Source organism: Anthonomus grandis, chromosome 22, assembly GCF_022605725.1.
Source record: "Anthonomus grandis grandis chromosome 22, icAntGran1.3, whole genome shotgun sequence".
Taxonomy (NCBI): Eukaryota; Metazoa; Arthropoda; class Insecta; order Coleoptera; family Curculionidae; genus Anthonomus; species Anthonomus grandis.
In genome coordinates this window covers 42,401,000-42,418,417 of record NC_065567.1, presented here as the reverse complement: position 1 = coordinate 42,418,417, position 17,418 = coordinate 42,401,000, and the positions used below count along the sequence as shown (strand labels likewise).

Genomic DNA, 17,418 nt, shown 5'->3' with positions numbered 1-17,418 from the left:
TACCTTTACTGATTTCCTGCAAAAATCATTGGAAGAAGGTTGCCACATACACACTCTTTATACAGACTTCTCGAAAGCATTTGATCGAGTTAACCACATAATCTTAATTAACAAGTTGGAGACTATTATACACAATCTTTTCAGCTTTTAATGTGACTGAGGTCTTATCTGACTGGTCGAACACAGATGGTGCAACTTAAAAATTTTCATTTGGTGGAGATCAAGATACCTTGTGGAGTGCCACATCTTGAGCCATTAATCTTTAACATTCATATTAGTGATAAGTTTCTAAGCATCCATAGCGTTTTTCCTATACACAATTTAAATTCAAGTCAATCAACAACACGTCGCACCTAAGTTCTTGGGAATTGTAATTGATAGACATCTATCATGGGATCCTCAGGTGGAATCTGTATGCAATAGATTGTCCCGCAGCAATTATGCCATCTTCCAGCTTCGAGATTATGTGCATATACAGGGTGTTTCAGAACTATGGGATCAAACTTCTGGGGGTTGTTCAGTGCGTCTGAAGAATCCATTTGAGTATAGGAATCCATGTTCAGAAATGCGTCACTACGCCACTACGGCCCTAAGACGCGTTAAAATTTATAAAAAACATTAATTACCTAAATAGGATCTGCTGCATTTATTTTTACCTTTTGTACATGATACCATAACAACAATTGTTTAAAATCAACGCTTATCAATGTCAATTCTCAATGTCATGTTTAAAAATTTTATAGCTTACAATTTTTAAACATTTATTGCTAACGGAAAACTTTACCACTCAAGAATGGACGGATATGCATTTGGCATACGGAGCAACAAACTGCAATGCACGAGCAGCGTCGCGGTTGTATCATGAACGTTATCCCGAACGACAGCATCCTGGATACAAAAAGTTTATTGCGGTTCATCGGCGGCTCGATGAGACAGGCATGTTTAAGACCAAGATGCATGATACTGGTGTTGCTCGAACCGTAAGAACGGTCGAATTTGAAGAAGAGGTGCTTCAGCGAGTTCCCGATGAACCATCAAATAGCACACGTGACGTCGCTAAGAATATGAATACGAGTAACGCTTCTGTCTGGCGGGTACTACACGAGCAACAACTCCATCCTTACCACTTCCAGAAAGTCAAGGTATTACTGCAGCCGATTATCATCCTAGAGTTCAATTTTGTCGATGGCTTCTGGATCACATCATTGTACAACCAAATTTTTTACGATATGTTTTGTGGACCGATGAAGCCTCTTTCACAAGAGACGGTATTTTTAATAGTAGGAATAGCCATGTTTGGGACGAAGAAAATCCTTATGCAATTTTTCCAAGAAAACATCAGAATCGTTAGTCTGTCACCGTATGGGCAGGCATTGTTGATGATTATTTAATTGGGCCACACCTTCTACCGGAACGCTTAACAAGACCTATTTATCTGCGTTTCTTGATGGAGCGCCGGCTCACTTTGCTGTACAAGTACGCGAGTTGGCGCGATTTGGCCCAGCAGTTCGGGCACCGTTGGATTGCCAGAGGTGGAGCAGTTTCTTGGCCTCCTAGGTCACCCGACTTAACGTCGCTCGATTTTTTCTTGTGGGGACATGTAAAATCTTTAGTCTACGAAACTTCAGTAGAATCAGAGCTAGACTTAATTGAACGAATAACGGCAGCATGAAGATTCTATTATTATTTTATTGCGTCATAAGACTTCAAACTTTTTGAAAAGAAAAAAATATCCGATATTGCAATTTCAAAAATTTTTCCTGTGAAAAATATTTGCATAACTGAAAAATTTTAATACGCATCATAAAGCGCATCTATCGGCAAATAATATCCAACCGAAGAAATTGTGTTTTTTTTTTCATTCAGTGACACACCATAAAAAAACTGATTACAGGTAGGAATTTCTTAAAATTTCGCAAAAATCAAAATATCTCGAAAACCGTAACACTTTCGTTAGAGCTATGTTGGATTATTCTGATTGGAAATAGTCCAATCTATTAGGAGTTTTCATTTGGACCACTATTTACGGGACACCCTGTATATATATATATATATATATCGAAGAATAGCTTTTTTTTTTCTCTTTAAAAATACTATATAAAATAGAGGGTATTTCATTAAAAAGTCTGAAATATTGCGAATTGAAAATTTCAAAATATATCTTATTCCCTGAGACACCCTGTATAAATTTAAAATACCCGAACACCGTCGATTGATAGGAGGTAGTCTTCTTAAGTCGTGGTAGGAATTTTATTAAAAAACCTTAATTTCTGTCTAACCTACACAAAATTCGGATAGGTAGCTCTTATGAAAGTTACCTTTATTTCTGCCAAGAAACCTACAAATATAAAAATATACCGGGCGTCCCATTTAAAATTCTGGTGTTAAAGTCAGCACTTTTTGAACACCCTGTATTGATGACACTCAAATAATTTAAAAATTTGCTTGAAACGAAAACACTTCTGTAAGAAATTTTCTTTGCACACCCTGTAGATTCTAAGAAAAGGTATAGGTCCCCAATAAAATGGCCACCCTGTACATACGAGCCCTGTCTCAGTGAAGTTGGCTCCACCCCCAAAACATGATATTTCTGCATTTATTTAAGGGCTAATTAAAATTTTATTTCAAATATATAATTTTTGGTATCTTTAAATGTTTATCGCAAGAGAACAAAACCGACGCAACTATTTTTCAAGCGTTTTTATTTCAAAAGTATTTTCTTTGGAAAATGACTTCTGTCTTACAAAATACGTGATGAAAACATCTTAAGTTGAATGGTGCGTTTATGCGCTTCGATAAAATAAATGATAATATTTTACATTGCTAAGAAGCCGATTTTGACATTTATCAACTTTGTTATTAACAACCCCAATGCATGGTGTTGTTTCCAAATGCTTCCCAAATCGCTGACAGTATTTACAAATCCAGGTGTACAACTCGAAATAATATTAAATTGTAAAAATCAACGGGATCTACTGCTCAAAAACCCAGAATTGAAAGCCGACCACGATATTGCAACACCAACTTAAGAGCCTTGAAATGGATTATCAAGGGAAATCGGCATGAAAATTATAATGAATTAAAAAGATTGTGTTATTAATTCGACAACCACAAAAGAATTTTCAAGAGCAAATTGTCACTGAGCTGCCCAAAAATTGGGATGTAAAACTTACAAGGTAGGCCTAATTTTTTTTTATTATTCGTTTTTAATTCATTTTTTTAGAAAAAGAGAAACTCTTACTAATAAAGATTCAGCAGAAAACAGACTAGCGTGGGCTAAAGAACACAAATTACGGTCTTCGAACCAATGGAACTCCATTATTTGGAGTGATGAAGCCAGGTCTGAAGTATGCGTGAGTGATAATAGGAATCGCGCTATAAAAACTAAAGAAGAAGCGTTTCAGAATGAGTATCTTAAAAAAAGTTTCTGGTTTTTGTTATGAAGGGCCATGTCAGCAAGTGAAGTAAGAAACTTACACTTTGTCGAAGGTATAATGAATGCTGAGAAGTACATTAATGAACTTCAAAATACCCCAAATGTTAGAAAACATTATTTCAGCTTTAAAATGGACGTCGAGTAGTGCAGACCTATCGCCGATTGAAACCTTGTGGCATCTCATGCCGAAACAGCTTAGATCGAATCCCGCAAGAACCGTTCCAGAATTACGAATCTCCAAGAAATTTGGAACAGTTTTACACCAGATGACTGCCAAACATTAGTTGACCCTATGTTAAGACGTATAAAAGCAGTAATCAGTCGAAAAGTTGATGTAACGCCGTGCTGATTTGCCGCTATTTGGTTTCGTTGATTTTTATTATTAATTATACCTTAATCGGCAGTTTTTTAAATTTTTTTAAGATATTTTTTCTCTGTTACAAAATATGTCGTATTTTAGGCTAATATTAAATAAAAATATCGAATATTATCAGAAGTACATTTTAGTTTTTAATACATTTCGGCTAATATGACAAATTTCATAAACAAACGTAGTTTTAATAGTTGGGCCAACTTCACCGAGACAGAGCTCGTATTGTTAGAAGTAAGTTATTAAATCGTATATTTTATGTTGTAAATTTTACTTATTCAGAAATACGTAAAAACTGGCCGAAGTTTGTGTAAATCCGGATTGTAAAATATTTAAAACAAAAGAGTGTGCATCGGCCGGGAATCGAACCCGGGCCGCCCGCGTGGCAGGCGAGCATTCTACCACTGAACCACCGATGCTATAAATTTCTTCAGTTTTAATTTAGAAGTCTTAATCTAAGTTTTTAATAATCAAACGATTTTGATAATAATGGCGTGTTTATCCAACTTTTCTTAATGCCTAATCATTAGTCATAACGATTATCTTACAATTTATAAAAGTTAACACAGTTCGGCTAAATACACCCGTTTATACATCGCCGTTTTCTTACCTCATAATAATGCTTAAGCCTAATTGATAACTTAAAAGTGTGACAAATTTTAGCTCTTATGTCCTGAATACATAAAATCATAAATGAGTAAAAAAATAAAAAAGTTCTGTTTCCGCCCGGGATCGAACCGGGGACCTTCCGCGTGTTAGGCGGATGTGATAACCACTACACCACGGAAACACATGGTGTGTGCTAATGAATGTCTCCAGAAATTTAGTATACTCATTTCCTTTGAATTGTTTAGTTTTTTAAAGAATCTTTTTCTTTCCAATCAAAAAGAAACAATAAGGCTCATATTTCATGTACCGCTTGTTAAGGGCATTATTCAGTCATACATTCCTGTTTCCTGGATAACTTTTTTGTTTTACAATATTTTTTAATGCGGGTTTCACTAATGAAATGTATGTACATATTTTTTTCAAGAGTTGATAGGTGCTAGTTAATTTCTTAAATTAAAAAAAAAGATCCTAAACAAAAAAATCCTTCCATAGCTACATCTCAAAAATTACCATTTCAAAAAAATTAATAATAAACCTTTGAGAATGGAAATACAAAATTCATGTATTTTTCTTACAATTGATCTATAATTGATCGGGTGTTCACTTAGAAGTATTTTATTGCGAAGGTGTTCTAATTTTGCGAAGGTGTTCCATCTCTATGGTCAGAACCTCATTGTTTTTGTATTTAGAATACACAACTTCCCTTAGCAATTTGGCAATATCCATGTCAAGTCCCTTTGATTGTCCTGCATCTTTCCTTTTTTTTCTATTTTCAATCCAATTTTTTACAAAATAGCATATTGTACTATAGGTTTAAAACGCTGTTTTTTGCAAAGCACTACAATCATTTGTGAACTGAGGATTATTCCTTAAATTGTTATAGACATATAAACAAATTTCTTTGGTGTCTGTACTTAAACAATTACGTTTTAAAACTGCTTGATTTTTCCCTGTAGCCTCTACTTCCCTTGCTTCTTCCTCTGCTTCTTCAACACTAGAAAATAAACTATCAAAACTATGTGAGTCTAAATCACTGTCCAGATCACTCTTATTGTTTTCATTATAAATGTTATTGTCTTTCTTGTGCACCCACGGTCTCCATAAGCCCGCACAAACACTTTCCTCTTCATTTGCCAAATTTTTTCTTCTATTTTCCCAGGGTCGAAACATTTTAAGGTCTTTAGGTATAATACCAAAACAAATCCACAAACACAAATAAAAAAAACACACTTTCTCACAGTAAAAACTGCAAAAAAAACCCATTCTTAAAGATCTCTTTAAAAACACGACGATAGTAATACAAAAACAGCCCAAAAATGTATCTGGCTACGGCCCCGTAATCCTTAAAATCAGTGGGATATAGAGAAATACACAATAACTTGCAAAGCTTAAAGTAGGAGTCGCCAGAATGCAGGTGTTTTATCTTTGTTTAATAGACTGGCTAAAAAGAAGTCTGTGAGTGCTAGGAATGTTTAAAATGTTTTGTAAAATGCTTGGATTTTAGTCCGCGGTCAACTTTTTGATATTATTTTCTTTATAAAAATGGAAATTTTCGAAAGAAAAATAAAAAATAGTGTAAAACATGGGGTTTCATGTATATTTAAAACGATTTCATAGATTTATATAAAATTTTGCCATTTAAACATGTATATCATGCGACAATAAATACGACATAGGCGCACGGACTATTTAGTGCGGCATCTGCGACACATCAAAGATTCTAATAGATTTGGATAGAGCTGGACTTACGGATTTTCCGTGGGTTCAATAAATAAGCACTCTTCAAAACTAAACTTTTATTCACTACTTCACTTACAATCACTTACTATTTCTAATCACTTATTGATTATTTAACGTACTCGGATCACAACTATAAACTTAGACGAATCGGCTCCCAATATGTACCCAATAAGATTCTTCTACTAATTTCTAGAATTTTAACAGAATGTTTTTTAAGTACAAATATAAGTCGATTAGAATAATCCGGCCAAGACATGGCCGTAGTAAGGCAACTATGTAACAATATTTTCCCTACACCCTCAAAAAGTCAAACATTGTTTTCTTCCTTTGGCCATATTTTATTCATGTATTTTATTTTAAAACTTATAACACCCACGATAAAAAATCTATTTATTTTAGGACAGATTATAGCCAACCAGCAATCCTTTACAATGACTCTCCAGAATTTTATCAAGAGACCTTTTTTGAAGTATGGGATAACTGTGCTTTTGAATCAATTAAAAGTATTTGCAGCTCTATTTACATATATGTGATTCTTAATTTTCTAATAGGAATTACTCTATCTTTTGGTAAGTTTTAAACTGATCTAAAAAATGGTTTGGACTTGAGATTATCAATTGATAAAAAATTATTTACTGAACCTTTTTCAATTATAATTATACCTGTTTTATTGAGTAAATTTGGCGGGTTCGAATTATATGCTAAATTAAATACCGGAGAATGTTCTGGAAGAAACAATGAGTATCCGTTCGTAGAGTAATTTATTCATAGTCCTATGGTTGGAACCTTTAGTGTTACGCTGAAATTACGAGACAGTTACCACTGTTAAAAACTAAACCAAATCTTTTTATTTTTACTCTCGACACGTGTTTCGCTAACGATGATAGCGATAGCGAATATCGCACTAACATCGTTAGCGTCTTCGTGAGAATATTAAAACTAAACTTACAAATCTCCTTATATACTAATGATGTAACTAACAGAGCGGAAAAATCAGTGAAGCATGGCCAAACAAATCTTAAACACTAACTAAACTATATAAGATTACCATAGATTTCTCCAGGGTGAAGTACCATTATGCAAAGCAAAATAATAGGCGAAGGGTCCTGTTGTCACAATCTTTATTTTAAAAATCCCACGACGCGTTTCGGTTGTTAAACTATTTTCAAGAGAAAACTATGGAAGTGAAATATAAAAGGGTGTTATTAAACTAATAAATTAATTAAAAACATAGTAAAACTTATATGATATTATCACAAAATGTCCATAAAAAGGTTAAAAACAACGGCACACACATAACATTACAATACATCAATCTAAAAACATCTCATCAAACCGTATACAGTACGAATAGAGACATCTAGGATTAAATGCGATTAACAGAACATTAAAAAAAAACAATAAATTTACAGGAATGTGGTAAACTAGTTAATTACGGCCGCTTCTCGGTATTGGGCGTTAATAGGTTCGTTCATACAATTAACTTGTGTATTTATTTGTAGTTTTGCTATTTCTAGATTTTCTAATATATTTAATTTTTGGTTTTATTTAGGTTATGTCGTTCTGTATTAAAACTTTGAAATTGCCGTCCGTATTAAATGAATGACCTGTTTCTCTTAGGTGCATTCCAAAGGCGGATCTTCTATCATTAGGCGACTTCTGAGAGTTCAAATGTTCTTTAATTCTTAATTTTAGATTTCTGCCGGTTTGATCAGCATATTTGGCTGGACAAGAGTCGCATGATAAAAGATAAACGCCACTGCCTTCTAATGGGTTTACAAAGTCTTTTAATCTTGAACAAAGACGTCTTATATTTTAAAAGGACTTATACACAATTTTTTATTTGTTGTCTATGGACTTAAGTAAATTACCTATTCTTAAAGAAATCGGACCAATAAAGGAAATTTTTACATATTTCGGAGGTTGGTAAGGGTGGAAGGTTTGACCAAGGGGCTCATTGGAGAGAGACTTAAATAATATTTTATTATATATAACTTCTTTTTAATCAAATTATCTACTAAAGACTTTTTGTATCTATTGTTAATTGCAATCTGATAGATAGTGTTCTGTTCTTTTAAGAATTCCAAAGGTGAAAGAGGGATCGTAAATAGTCTATCAATTAATGCGTGAAAAGCTGCCAGTTTATGCCCAAAGAAATGGTTTGTTTATTTTTTTTGTTTGTTAATCTTTGTTAATTTCTTTTAGCTGTCTGGCGTTTCTTGACAGAACTTCATCTTTTCTTTATCAGTTTTCTAGTATCACTGCTCGGCTTTTCTCTTTTCTCAATTCTAGCCAATTTGCATCCAAGTGCAGCAATGAAGGAAGCGGAAAATAAATACAAGTTGGATAAGCCTTTAATAAAATGCTCATCCGCACGGCTATGCAAGCTATGCGGCGAGACATATTAGAGAGAAGCTATGCTATCGAAAATACATATTTTTATCAGATTGATCCTCAAATGAGTGACTTGACAATATTATCAATCAAAGACATCAGCATTAGACTACATAGTTGCGTGGTTACAAAAAATTCCAAACCAAACCATATATTTTCAACCATTTCTCTCCTTTAACCGGGCAACATTTGATTTTCGCTAATTTGAGGTTTACCCTGGGAAAGTCAAGTGTCGCTATTGATCAATTTGATGTAATTTTAATCTAGAATAAGTTAATAATAGTATTCCATTTTGTTCTAGGTCCACCAAAATGGATTTATCATGTTCTAACAGCCATTTGTGGAACGTACATGCTTATCGCCAATATCTCATCCCAAGTAGGTTTACTGATTGTACTTTCCACCATATACTTATCGTCTATAATAATAATTTATCGAAAATACAACTATTTATCTAGAGCTACTGGGAAAAGCATTCAAGATAAAGATGTCAAACCTAAGTATTTTAATCCATCTGTGGTGCAGTCTTGCTTTATTTTATTTTTTATTTTATGGTAAGTGTTCGTCATTTTTGTTACTCAAGTATTAAATACGATATATTAAAGAAACGTCGTTCTGTATAAATTTTTTTTAAAATAATGTTTTTCATACAGAATTACGTCGATAACGAAAATAATATTATAATATAATAGTCTTAATTTGTTAATCAGCATAATAATTACTGAATCGAAAGTTTTCACTTAATTTTTGCTTCATTTTTTAGGTCATAATTTTATACATCTGCGAAAAAAATCTTATACACTAAAATTATTTAAACAATCTCAAAATAATAATACAAATAGTAGTCACTTTGCCGATACCACCCATATCTGGGAGGCATTCCCCTATTCGCCACCTGGGGATACGCCCGATGGTGGACTAGCAACCTCACACGAATCCAGTTTTACTGGATACTAAGAAGCAAATTGATCAGATGATCAAGAAACTCGAGAAAATGTTGAAGAAACAGGTTGGGTTGGTGGTCTTGGTTGGGTTGAGTCTGAAAATAAGATAGTGTACACACTACAGCATGGATGCACAGACCGCGGCCCGCCGGTCAAATACTGGTGGCCCGCCGACAGCTAAAAATAATACTCTCTCTCGTACATTCGAAAAATATTGAATTATATCCCAGATAAAACAAAAAAAAATGTTGTTCGAAAAGTAATTTGAATCTAGCTATCTAAAAATGCTAAGTCAAGTAACATCGCTTGCCGCCTTTATATAAAGTTCAAAATAGTAGAGAAATCAAGAATTTTCTAACGCGATGTGAGCAAGCGAGATAGAAATAGTCCCGAATTCCCGATTGCTCGCGTAGATAGATACACGAAGCTTCCAGACTCGTATGCGCGGTATAAAAGCCACGCTAACCGCAGCGACCGACAGTTCGGTTTTAATTTGAGTGTCAACAGAAAGAAATAAGCACGAAAATATAAAGCGAATAAGTGAGTGAACTTATTCTCACTCACGCAGTTTAATAGTGTTTTTGGGAGGCAATAGTTCTAGTGTAGATTTTAACTCGACTAGCCGGTGTCATATATTTTGGTCCACAATCAACGTACATTTCCTGTTGGAGTGTTAATCCGTCAAGTGCCGTAGAGTAATCGAAGAGTTATTAGGAATGTGTTCATTGAAAGGTCAAACCAAAGGAGTTGATATACTCAATGTACTTTTGGATCAGTGTTCAAACACTGATTTGGACTTATCAAAATTATCGGGAGTTGCGACTGACGGTGCTCTTTCGATAATTGGTGTCAATTCCGGGCTAGTTACTTTGCTGAAAAAGCAGACTGTAAATTTCATAAAATCACGAGGACTTAATCACTGACAATTCAAACAATTCCTTGATGACATCGAAAGCGAATAAGGAGATTTTCTGTATTATACAGAAGTAAGGTGGCTAAGTCGTGGATTGACATTGGAACGATTTCTAAATTTAATAGAAGAAATTAGAATATTTCTGGCGGAAAAGCAAAGGAGATGTTCCGGAACTTAAAAATCCTGATTGGTTGTGTGATGTGGCTTTTTTAGTTGACATTACAAATCATTTGAATGTCTTGAACACACGGCTTCAAGGCAAAAATCAACTGATATCCCAGCTCTACGCTCATGTATCATCCTTTCAATGCAAGCTGACACTTTTTAGATCACAATTGAATTCTGGAAATTACAATCATTTTTCGAATTATAAGAAAATGGCTGAAAAACTCAACAAAACTGCGATTAATTTCAGTTATGTAGAAAAGCTAGATATTTTGATTTCAAAATAGATTTTCGGAGTTTAAAAAAGTGAAATCTCTGTTGGACATATTCAACAATCCTTTCATCACAATTTCAGTTGAAAATGCGCCAAAGTCAATGCAGACATTATCGACATTCAAAACAAAGAAAATTTACGCAAAAAAATTCAACAAAGGAGACTTGTTGAACTTTTACCGCTGCATTGATAAAAATATGTACAAAGAGTTGCGCATAAATGCTCTGATATGTGCCAGCTTATTTGGGTCTACCTACATATGTGAACAAGCTTTTTCAATGCTAAATAATAATAAAACAAAAAATCGAAACCGCCTTGCAAATTAAAGTTTGGAAGCAGTTTTACGTGTTGCTACAAGTAAATTTAAGTCAAATGTAAAAAAAATATTGAAAGCACTATGCAGTACCACGCTTCAAATTAAGAAATTCTTTTTCAATTTTAATAAATTATTATCAATTCTTTTTCTATTGTCTTTATTTACCTGTACTTCTGGCGGCCGGCCCGCAATCAGTTCATAATTTGCTCGAGTGACCCCTAGTCTTAATATGTCTGTGCAACCATGCTATACAGATATGGATAAAGGTAAGGACAGCAAAAAGGATAAGCCTAGGGACAAGAACGATTTCAACCCCCAAGGTGCAAGAATGCCTAAAAAGTCTGCTAAAGACCTCGAGAAGATTAACAGTGAAGAAAGAAAGCAGGTTGAAGAGCTAAGTCCACCTGAAACTGATCCAGAGCCAAATAAGCTAAACTCCACCAATCAAAAAAACTGGAAACCAAAATTAAATTTCCTTCCAGGACCAACCTAACTTTCCAAGACAAAAACCCCCTGAAATACACCCTTAAAAATACCACCCCGAATAACAAAAATCGGAACAGTTTACTAAAAAATAGCATCTGACTCACAGTGAGGGGCAGCGAATAGCGTCTGACCCTGATAGGGCGATTGATACAGAACTCGCCAACCCGTCTGACAAGCTGGCGTTTTCAATGTCAAAATTTCCCTAATGTGACGAGAGAGATCTATGTTCAGCAGTGGACATGAGAAGATTTAGTGATGATAAATAGAAGTTATAAGTGTTTTTTACCAACTGAACGTTTTGAATTTAATTATTCATGCAACAACAAAAATCTTATTATCAAAACTGAAAATTTGTCGTATTGAAGCATTTTTACCGTTCGTTAAGGTTTGAATTAAAACACTCGATGCACAAAAATAGTCAACGGTTTTATTTTACACGTACACTAAACAAGATATCTTAAAGCTACTAGAAATATTTATTTACACTGTATTTATTTAGTACTATTTATGTCCGAGTTAGAAATCGTACCAATAGTCCGACTTTAACTTGCTTCCTGGTGGCAAAGGCTCACTGATTATTGTCTTGGTAACCGTGCGCAGGCGTTAGTGATGATTTGTGATATTTCGGTACATGGCTGGTTAAATCTGAACTTCCTCAGACCAATTTTAGGTTCACATTTATTTGTTATTATATGTACGCAATTGGCCAAAACGGTGAGTGCCCGAAATTTATACCCATAACGCGATGTGTATTTTACGAATTTTCCACATTTTTCTCAAGGGTTTTTCTTGATATTATTATGATTTGATTGCGACATGAACTTCGAATCTGCTTGAGAAGTTCATTTCTTGAAAACAATGTATCCAGCGGCCCATTCTCAGTATCATCATTAATTTAATTTTCATTAATTAATCACATTTCTTGGAGTTAGTCGGCCTCTGTCGACATCTGGTATTCGGATCAAAACATTTGTTTCGATTTCTAAAGGAGAATATTTTTTATTTGACTCGCACAGCATTTTCGTTGTGTGAATTTTCAACATTTTATCTGATTCCTCTGTTTGATTCAAAAATTTTTTACCCCTTTGCGTTATCTGGTATACTATCTGTCATACTATATTCATTAGCTTCATTTCCATTATTGTTTTGATTTTTTTGGTTGGCGTTGCTATTTTTATTTTCGAAATTTTCTCTATTTTATTAAAGCTAAATTATTATTATCATTGTTGTCATTTTGTTTGTTTTCCATGCAATTTATTAATTCTTCTTTGTTTTATTGTAGCGTTCACCTTGGTCATTATTTCTAGTACCCCAAATAGGTACATTAAGTTGGTTAAAATTTTAATTACGTTCTTGTGGTTATGAACTGGCTCAATTACGTTGAATTTAGTAAATGTGTCAACAATTACGACAATAAACTTAATTTTCCTTTCACTTGTCACAAATCGCCCTACGTGATCCACGTGTAATGTGTAAACGGGAATTGGATGTTTTTCAATGGGGTTCAATTTACATTCTGGTTTTGAAGATGTGTGCTTGTAATACATGCAACATATTTGACAATTGTAGACATGTACTTACATATTTGGTGACAAATGTCCTTATTTTTGCAAATCAATAATTTTGACGTATTCTTTGTAAAAGTTTTCGAATACGAGGTGTCCAAAATCATCATGCCACAAACGACAAATTTCCATGGTACAACCCATGCCTTGTCCTCGTTTTCTAATTTTCAGTACAAATTGTACATAAATTAATAAATTATTAGTCTTCAGTTCGTACTAATCAAAGTATATTTTAGTGTCACTATTTCTTATTTTATTTGCTAAAATATTCTGAATTCTACAAATTTATTTATCTTGGAGTTATGCCGCCGCAATTCAATAATCAGCTTCTCTCAGGTGATTATAGGGTTTCTACTAAGAGCATCAACATGTGCCATCCTTTTACCGGCTTTATACTCAACTTCACATGTATACTCCTGAATCTCCAGTCACCATCTTCCAATACGCGGAATCTTTTTTTGATCAGGTCGTTCGCAAGGCATTACAATCAGTGACGACCTTAAAGAATATATCTAATAAATAGACTCAAAAGAGTTAATTCTTTCACAAATTTTCGGAAGTAACTTGCTAGCTCAAAAAACTGACGTACTTGCTTAACATTGGCTGGATACGTCATATCTAAGACCGCTTGAATTTTTCTTTAGTCTGAATTTACTTCTTCTGCACTGATTCCCTCCCAAGATATTCTATAGTTGTTGCTAAAAATACACACTTACTGATTTTTAGGGTAAGGTTATGTGCACGAAGTTGAATTAACACTTTTTCTAACCCTTCTGCAACAGTCGATAAGGGATTATAGTATCGTCAATATATGGGAATGCAAATTTGTTTTTTCACGGTCCTAAGACTTCATTTAGTAAAGCTTGAAAAACAGAAGGGGCATTTTCTAACCCAAAGGCCATCCATAAGAATTCATAATGGCCATTAGTGCTTACAAAAGCGATCTTTTCAATGGAATTAGCGGGCATACGGACTTGATAAAACCCCGCCGCTAAGTCTAAAGTTGTGAATTATTTAAATCCTCCTAATTTGTCAATCTGATCCTCGATACGCAGCGGTTTTTAATTGTTATGGTATTGAGGTGCCTAAAATCAATAGATATTCTGAAGTCTCCACCCTTTTTCTTAACAATAGTATTTGTTGGTATGGCGTACGGAGAATTAAACTCACGAATTATTCCATTTTCGATAAGTTCTTGAATCATATTTCGTAAAACGCTCTTTTCCACCTTGGGCATGTGATAAGGTTAACGTACAACCAAGGTGTTCACTATGCGTTTTATCTCCATTTCTATAGAATTCGTATTTCCTAAATTTTTCATTGAGAATGAAATGCAATCGGAAAAATTATTTAATAAGGTATGATTGTAACCTTTGGTTACACCATATAAATACTCAGCTATGCTGAAGCCCGTTGGCTAGCTTCTACGAGTTGGCTTGGGAGGTTTACGGTTGGCCCTCTATAGGGCAAGGTTGTGTTGGTAGGGTGTGGGTCTAAAAAGGTGGTTCATTGGGCGCCACACACGATTTACAAGGTGAATCCACTAACCTACTAACAAATCCCCGTGTGCAGGGACAGTGGGATAAATAAGTTTGCTCAAAATAAAAGATATTACATTTTTTGGAACCTACTTGGTATTCCTCAATCGCCCCCTTTGTACCTCTAGGTAACTCAAAGTCAGCCTCACTGAGTTCAGTACATATAGCAATTAAGCAGCATATAACAATGGCAGATTAAATAGAGCACGAATAAAGCAGATTAAAGACTGCTGATTAAATAGTGCTTTAATAGATACTGCAGCCGATGAACTGAAACAAAATGCAAATTACCTCATGCTTCAGAACCAATAAATGTCCGACATTACACATACGAAATTTGAAGGAAAGTTAAATCAGTCAGAAGGTTAAGTCACCTTCACTTTGCAATTTATGAATAACGTCTCGTGGAAGGTCGGCATCTCCTAAACCATTAACCTGTCTACTACTAAACATAGCCTCATAAGAACTTCTGCCAATTTCTCTATGAAAACAGCGGTTTTTCTGTGATTTAATTTAATTTTAACCCTTCTGACCATTTTGGGTTAATATCGTTTACTCAGGTAATCAGCATATTACGAACATTTTGATCAGCTTTCTCTACCGAGCCTTGGCTCTGTGAGTCTCTTGGTTGGCCTTGAACTATTTTAAGGCAGTCATCATCAAGGCAGAGAGTGCTAAGTTTTATAATCACCGAGTTGACAAACTCACGGCCGTTGTCACTTTGCAAAATATGTCGTGAACCCACAAGACGGAAAATAACCAATTGTTCAGCCACTTCGTGTGCGGTTTTTGTTTTCATTAGTCTCATATAAACATTTTGTCAAATGATCTTGGTAGTTAATAATAAAATTATATGGGCCATCTGGTTCTGTTGGCATATCGAATTGGAATTACCTGACATCTACAGTTTATGTATTTGGAAATAATAGGTTTCACAACTAAGCCCTTCTTTGGAATCTTTTTCTTGAACCGACATGACTTCAAATTTATTAAAAGAATAACATAATTTCTTATGATAATAAGAAGTGGTTTTAATTCACCTTACAAGATTTGACTCATACCCACACACGCAAACATACTAATACGGCAAGTTAAGTAAAGGCTTGTAATACTCTTTTTTAAATGTTAACAATATTAAATATTTAAAAAAATTAGCCTACCTTTTTATCTTTTATATCCTGACCTGCATTCACAATATCGATTTGTTAACGATAAACAAAAAGTTAAATATCTTTTTCGTTAGTCTTTTGGATATCAACTTTTCCTGCTTCGATAAAGTTGTGATGAAGTTGAGATTCAACTTTCGATAAAGTTGTGATGAAAGTAGTTTTCCCAATCTGCGTAATTCTCCTGCTTCTTTAACATTATCACCTTCGAACAGGAGTGTTGACCTAATGTTTAATTCTATATAAAGTTTATTTAAACCATTTTCGAATTCTTTTTTAAGATTTTCGATTGATTCATTCATTTTTATCGAAATTTTACTTAAAACTTTGACAAAGGACAAACAAATAAACAACTGCTGTCGATTTAAATAAGTAAGGTTATGAATTTTCGGGTATTTATTATTACCCGTAACAAAAAAATCGTCGCGTGTTTTCGATGATAATCGTGATTTCGCATCGTGGATTTTTGAAATTTACACATAACGCGTTTTGGATATATTAAATATATTCGTAACGTAATGTGAAAAATTCGTAAAATCCACATCGCGTTGTGGGTATAAATTTCGGGCACTGACAGGTTTGTGCCAATTGCGTACAACATATACAAACCAAATACACTGCGCTGCAAAATTAACGTATAATTTCAAATTTTGAAAGATATAATTTGTTTTAAATTACGCCAATGGATCTTGGAGTACCAATGGATTTTTCTAAATCTCTCTTAAAATTTTTGGGCACCAAATTAGTAAAATCATACTTTCTTTTAATGGATTTTTTTTTAATTTTCTAAAAAACAAATACAATTTTAATGTTTAATAACGTGTATTGCCTCCCCTAGCCCTGATAACTGCCTCACATCTTCATGGCATGCTTAAGATCAGGTTTCTGATTGTATCCTGATCTATCTGATCTCATATTTCAATCAGCCTTAATGACAGTTTATTTAGGCCTCGGGGTGGAGGCTGTAGCCCGAACACTTTGACCTATATTCTCCTATAAATGCTCGATGGGATTAAGATCAGGAGTTCTTGCTGGCCAAGGTAAAGTTGCAATTTCTACTTCCTGGAGCTAATTTTGTACCACGTGTGGGCGTGCATTATCGTGCATAAATAAAAAATCCTGCCAAACAAAGGGGGCGTATGGTACTACATGCGATTCTAAAATGTCTCTAATGTATCGATCAGCTGTCAGATGACCTCAATCAATTATGACTAATTCGGCGTGGGTCTCCAAACTAATGCCACCCCATACCATGACAGATCCTCAACCATAACTAACGGTTCTAACCATGTTACACTGAGCATATCGCTCGTCAGGGCGTCGATATACTCTTCTTCGGCAGTCATCACTAAAAAGACTCTAAATCTTGACTCATCACAAAACAAGACATTGCTTCATTCACGCGCTCTCCAGTTTAAATGATCTCGGGCAAAGTGAAGACGCTGCGGTTAGAAGGGGATTAGTTGCAGCACGATAGGGAGTAATTTCGCCTTCTGCCAACC

At 34.4% G+C, this 17,418-nt stretch overlaps 1 protein-coding gene and 2 non-coding genes across 10 annotated transcripts in view; 1 reads left to right on the top strand and 2 right to left on the bottom strand.

Annotated features, from left to right (window-relative positions):
- Positions 1 to 17,418, top strand: part of LOC126748831 (protein-serine O-palmitoleoyltransferase porcupine) — a 63,147-nt gene that overhangs the window by 9,991 nt on the left and 35,738 nt on the right. For 3 of the 8 annotated variants that reach the window (XM_050458316.1, XM_050458323.1, XM_050458322.1), the window contains exons 2-3: positions 6,555 to 6,724; positions 8,851 to 9,103. In XM_050458316.1, the coding sequence (XP_050314273.1) occupies positions 6,555 to 6,724; positions 8,851 to 9,103 (423 nt within the window). Of the gene's footprint in view, positions 1 to 6,554; positions 6,725 to 8,850; positions 9,104 to 17,418 lie in introns of those variants that run through there. The other 5 variants (XM_050458320.1, XM_050458318.1, XM_050458317.1 and 2 more) reach the window with 5 other exon arrangements.
- Positions 4,155 to 4,225, bottom strand: Trnag-gcc (transfer RNA glycine (anticodon GCC)). The gene has a single exon. It is a non-coding gene; the product is annotated as a tRNA-Gly (tRNA).
- Positions 4,524 to 4,596, bottom strand: Trnav-aac (transfer RNA valine (anticodon AAC)). The gene has a single exon. It is a non-coding gene; the product is annotated as a tRNA-Val (tRNA).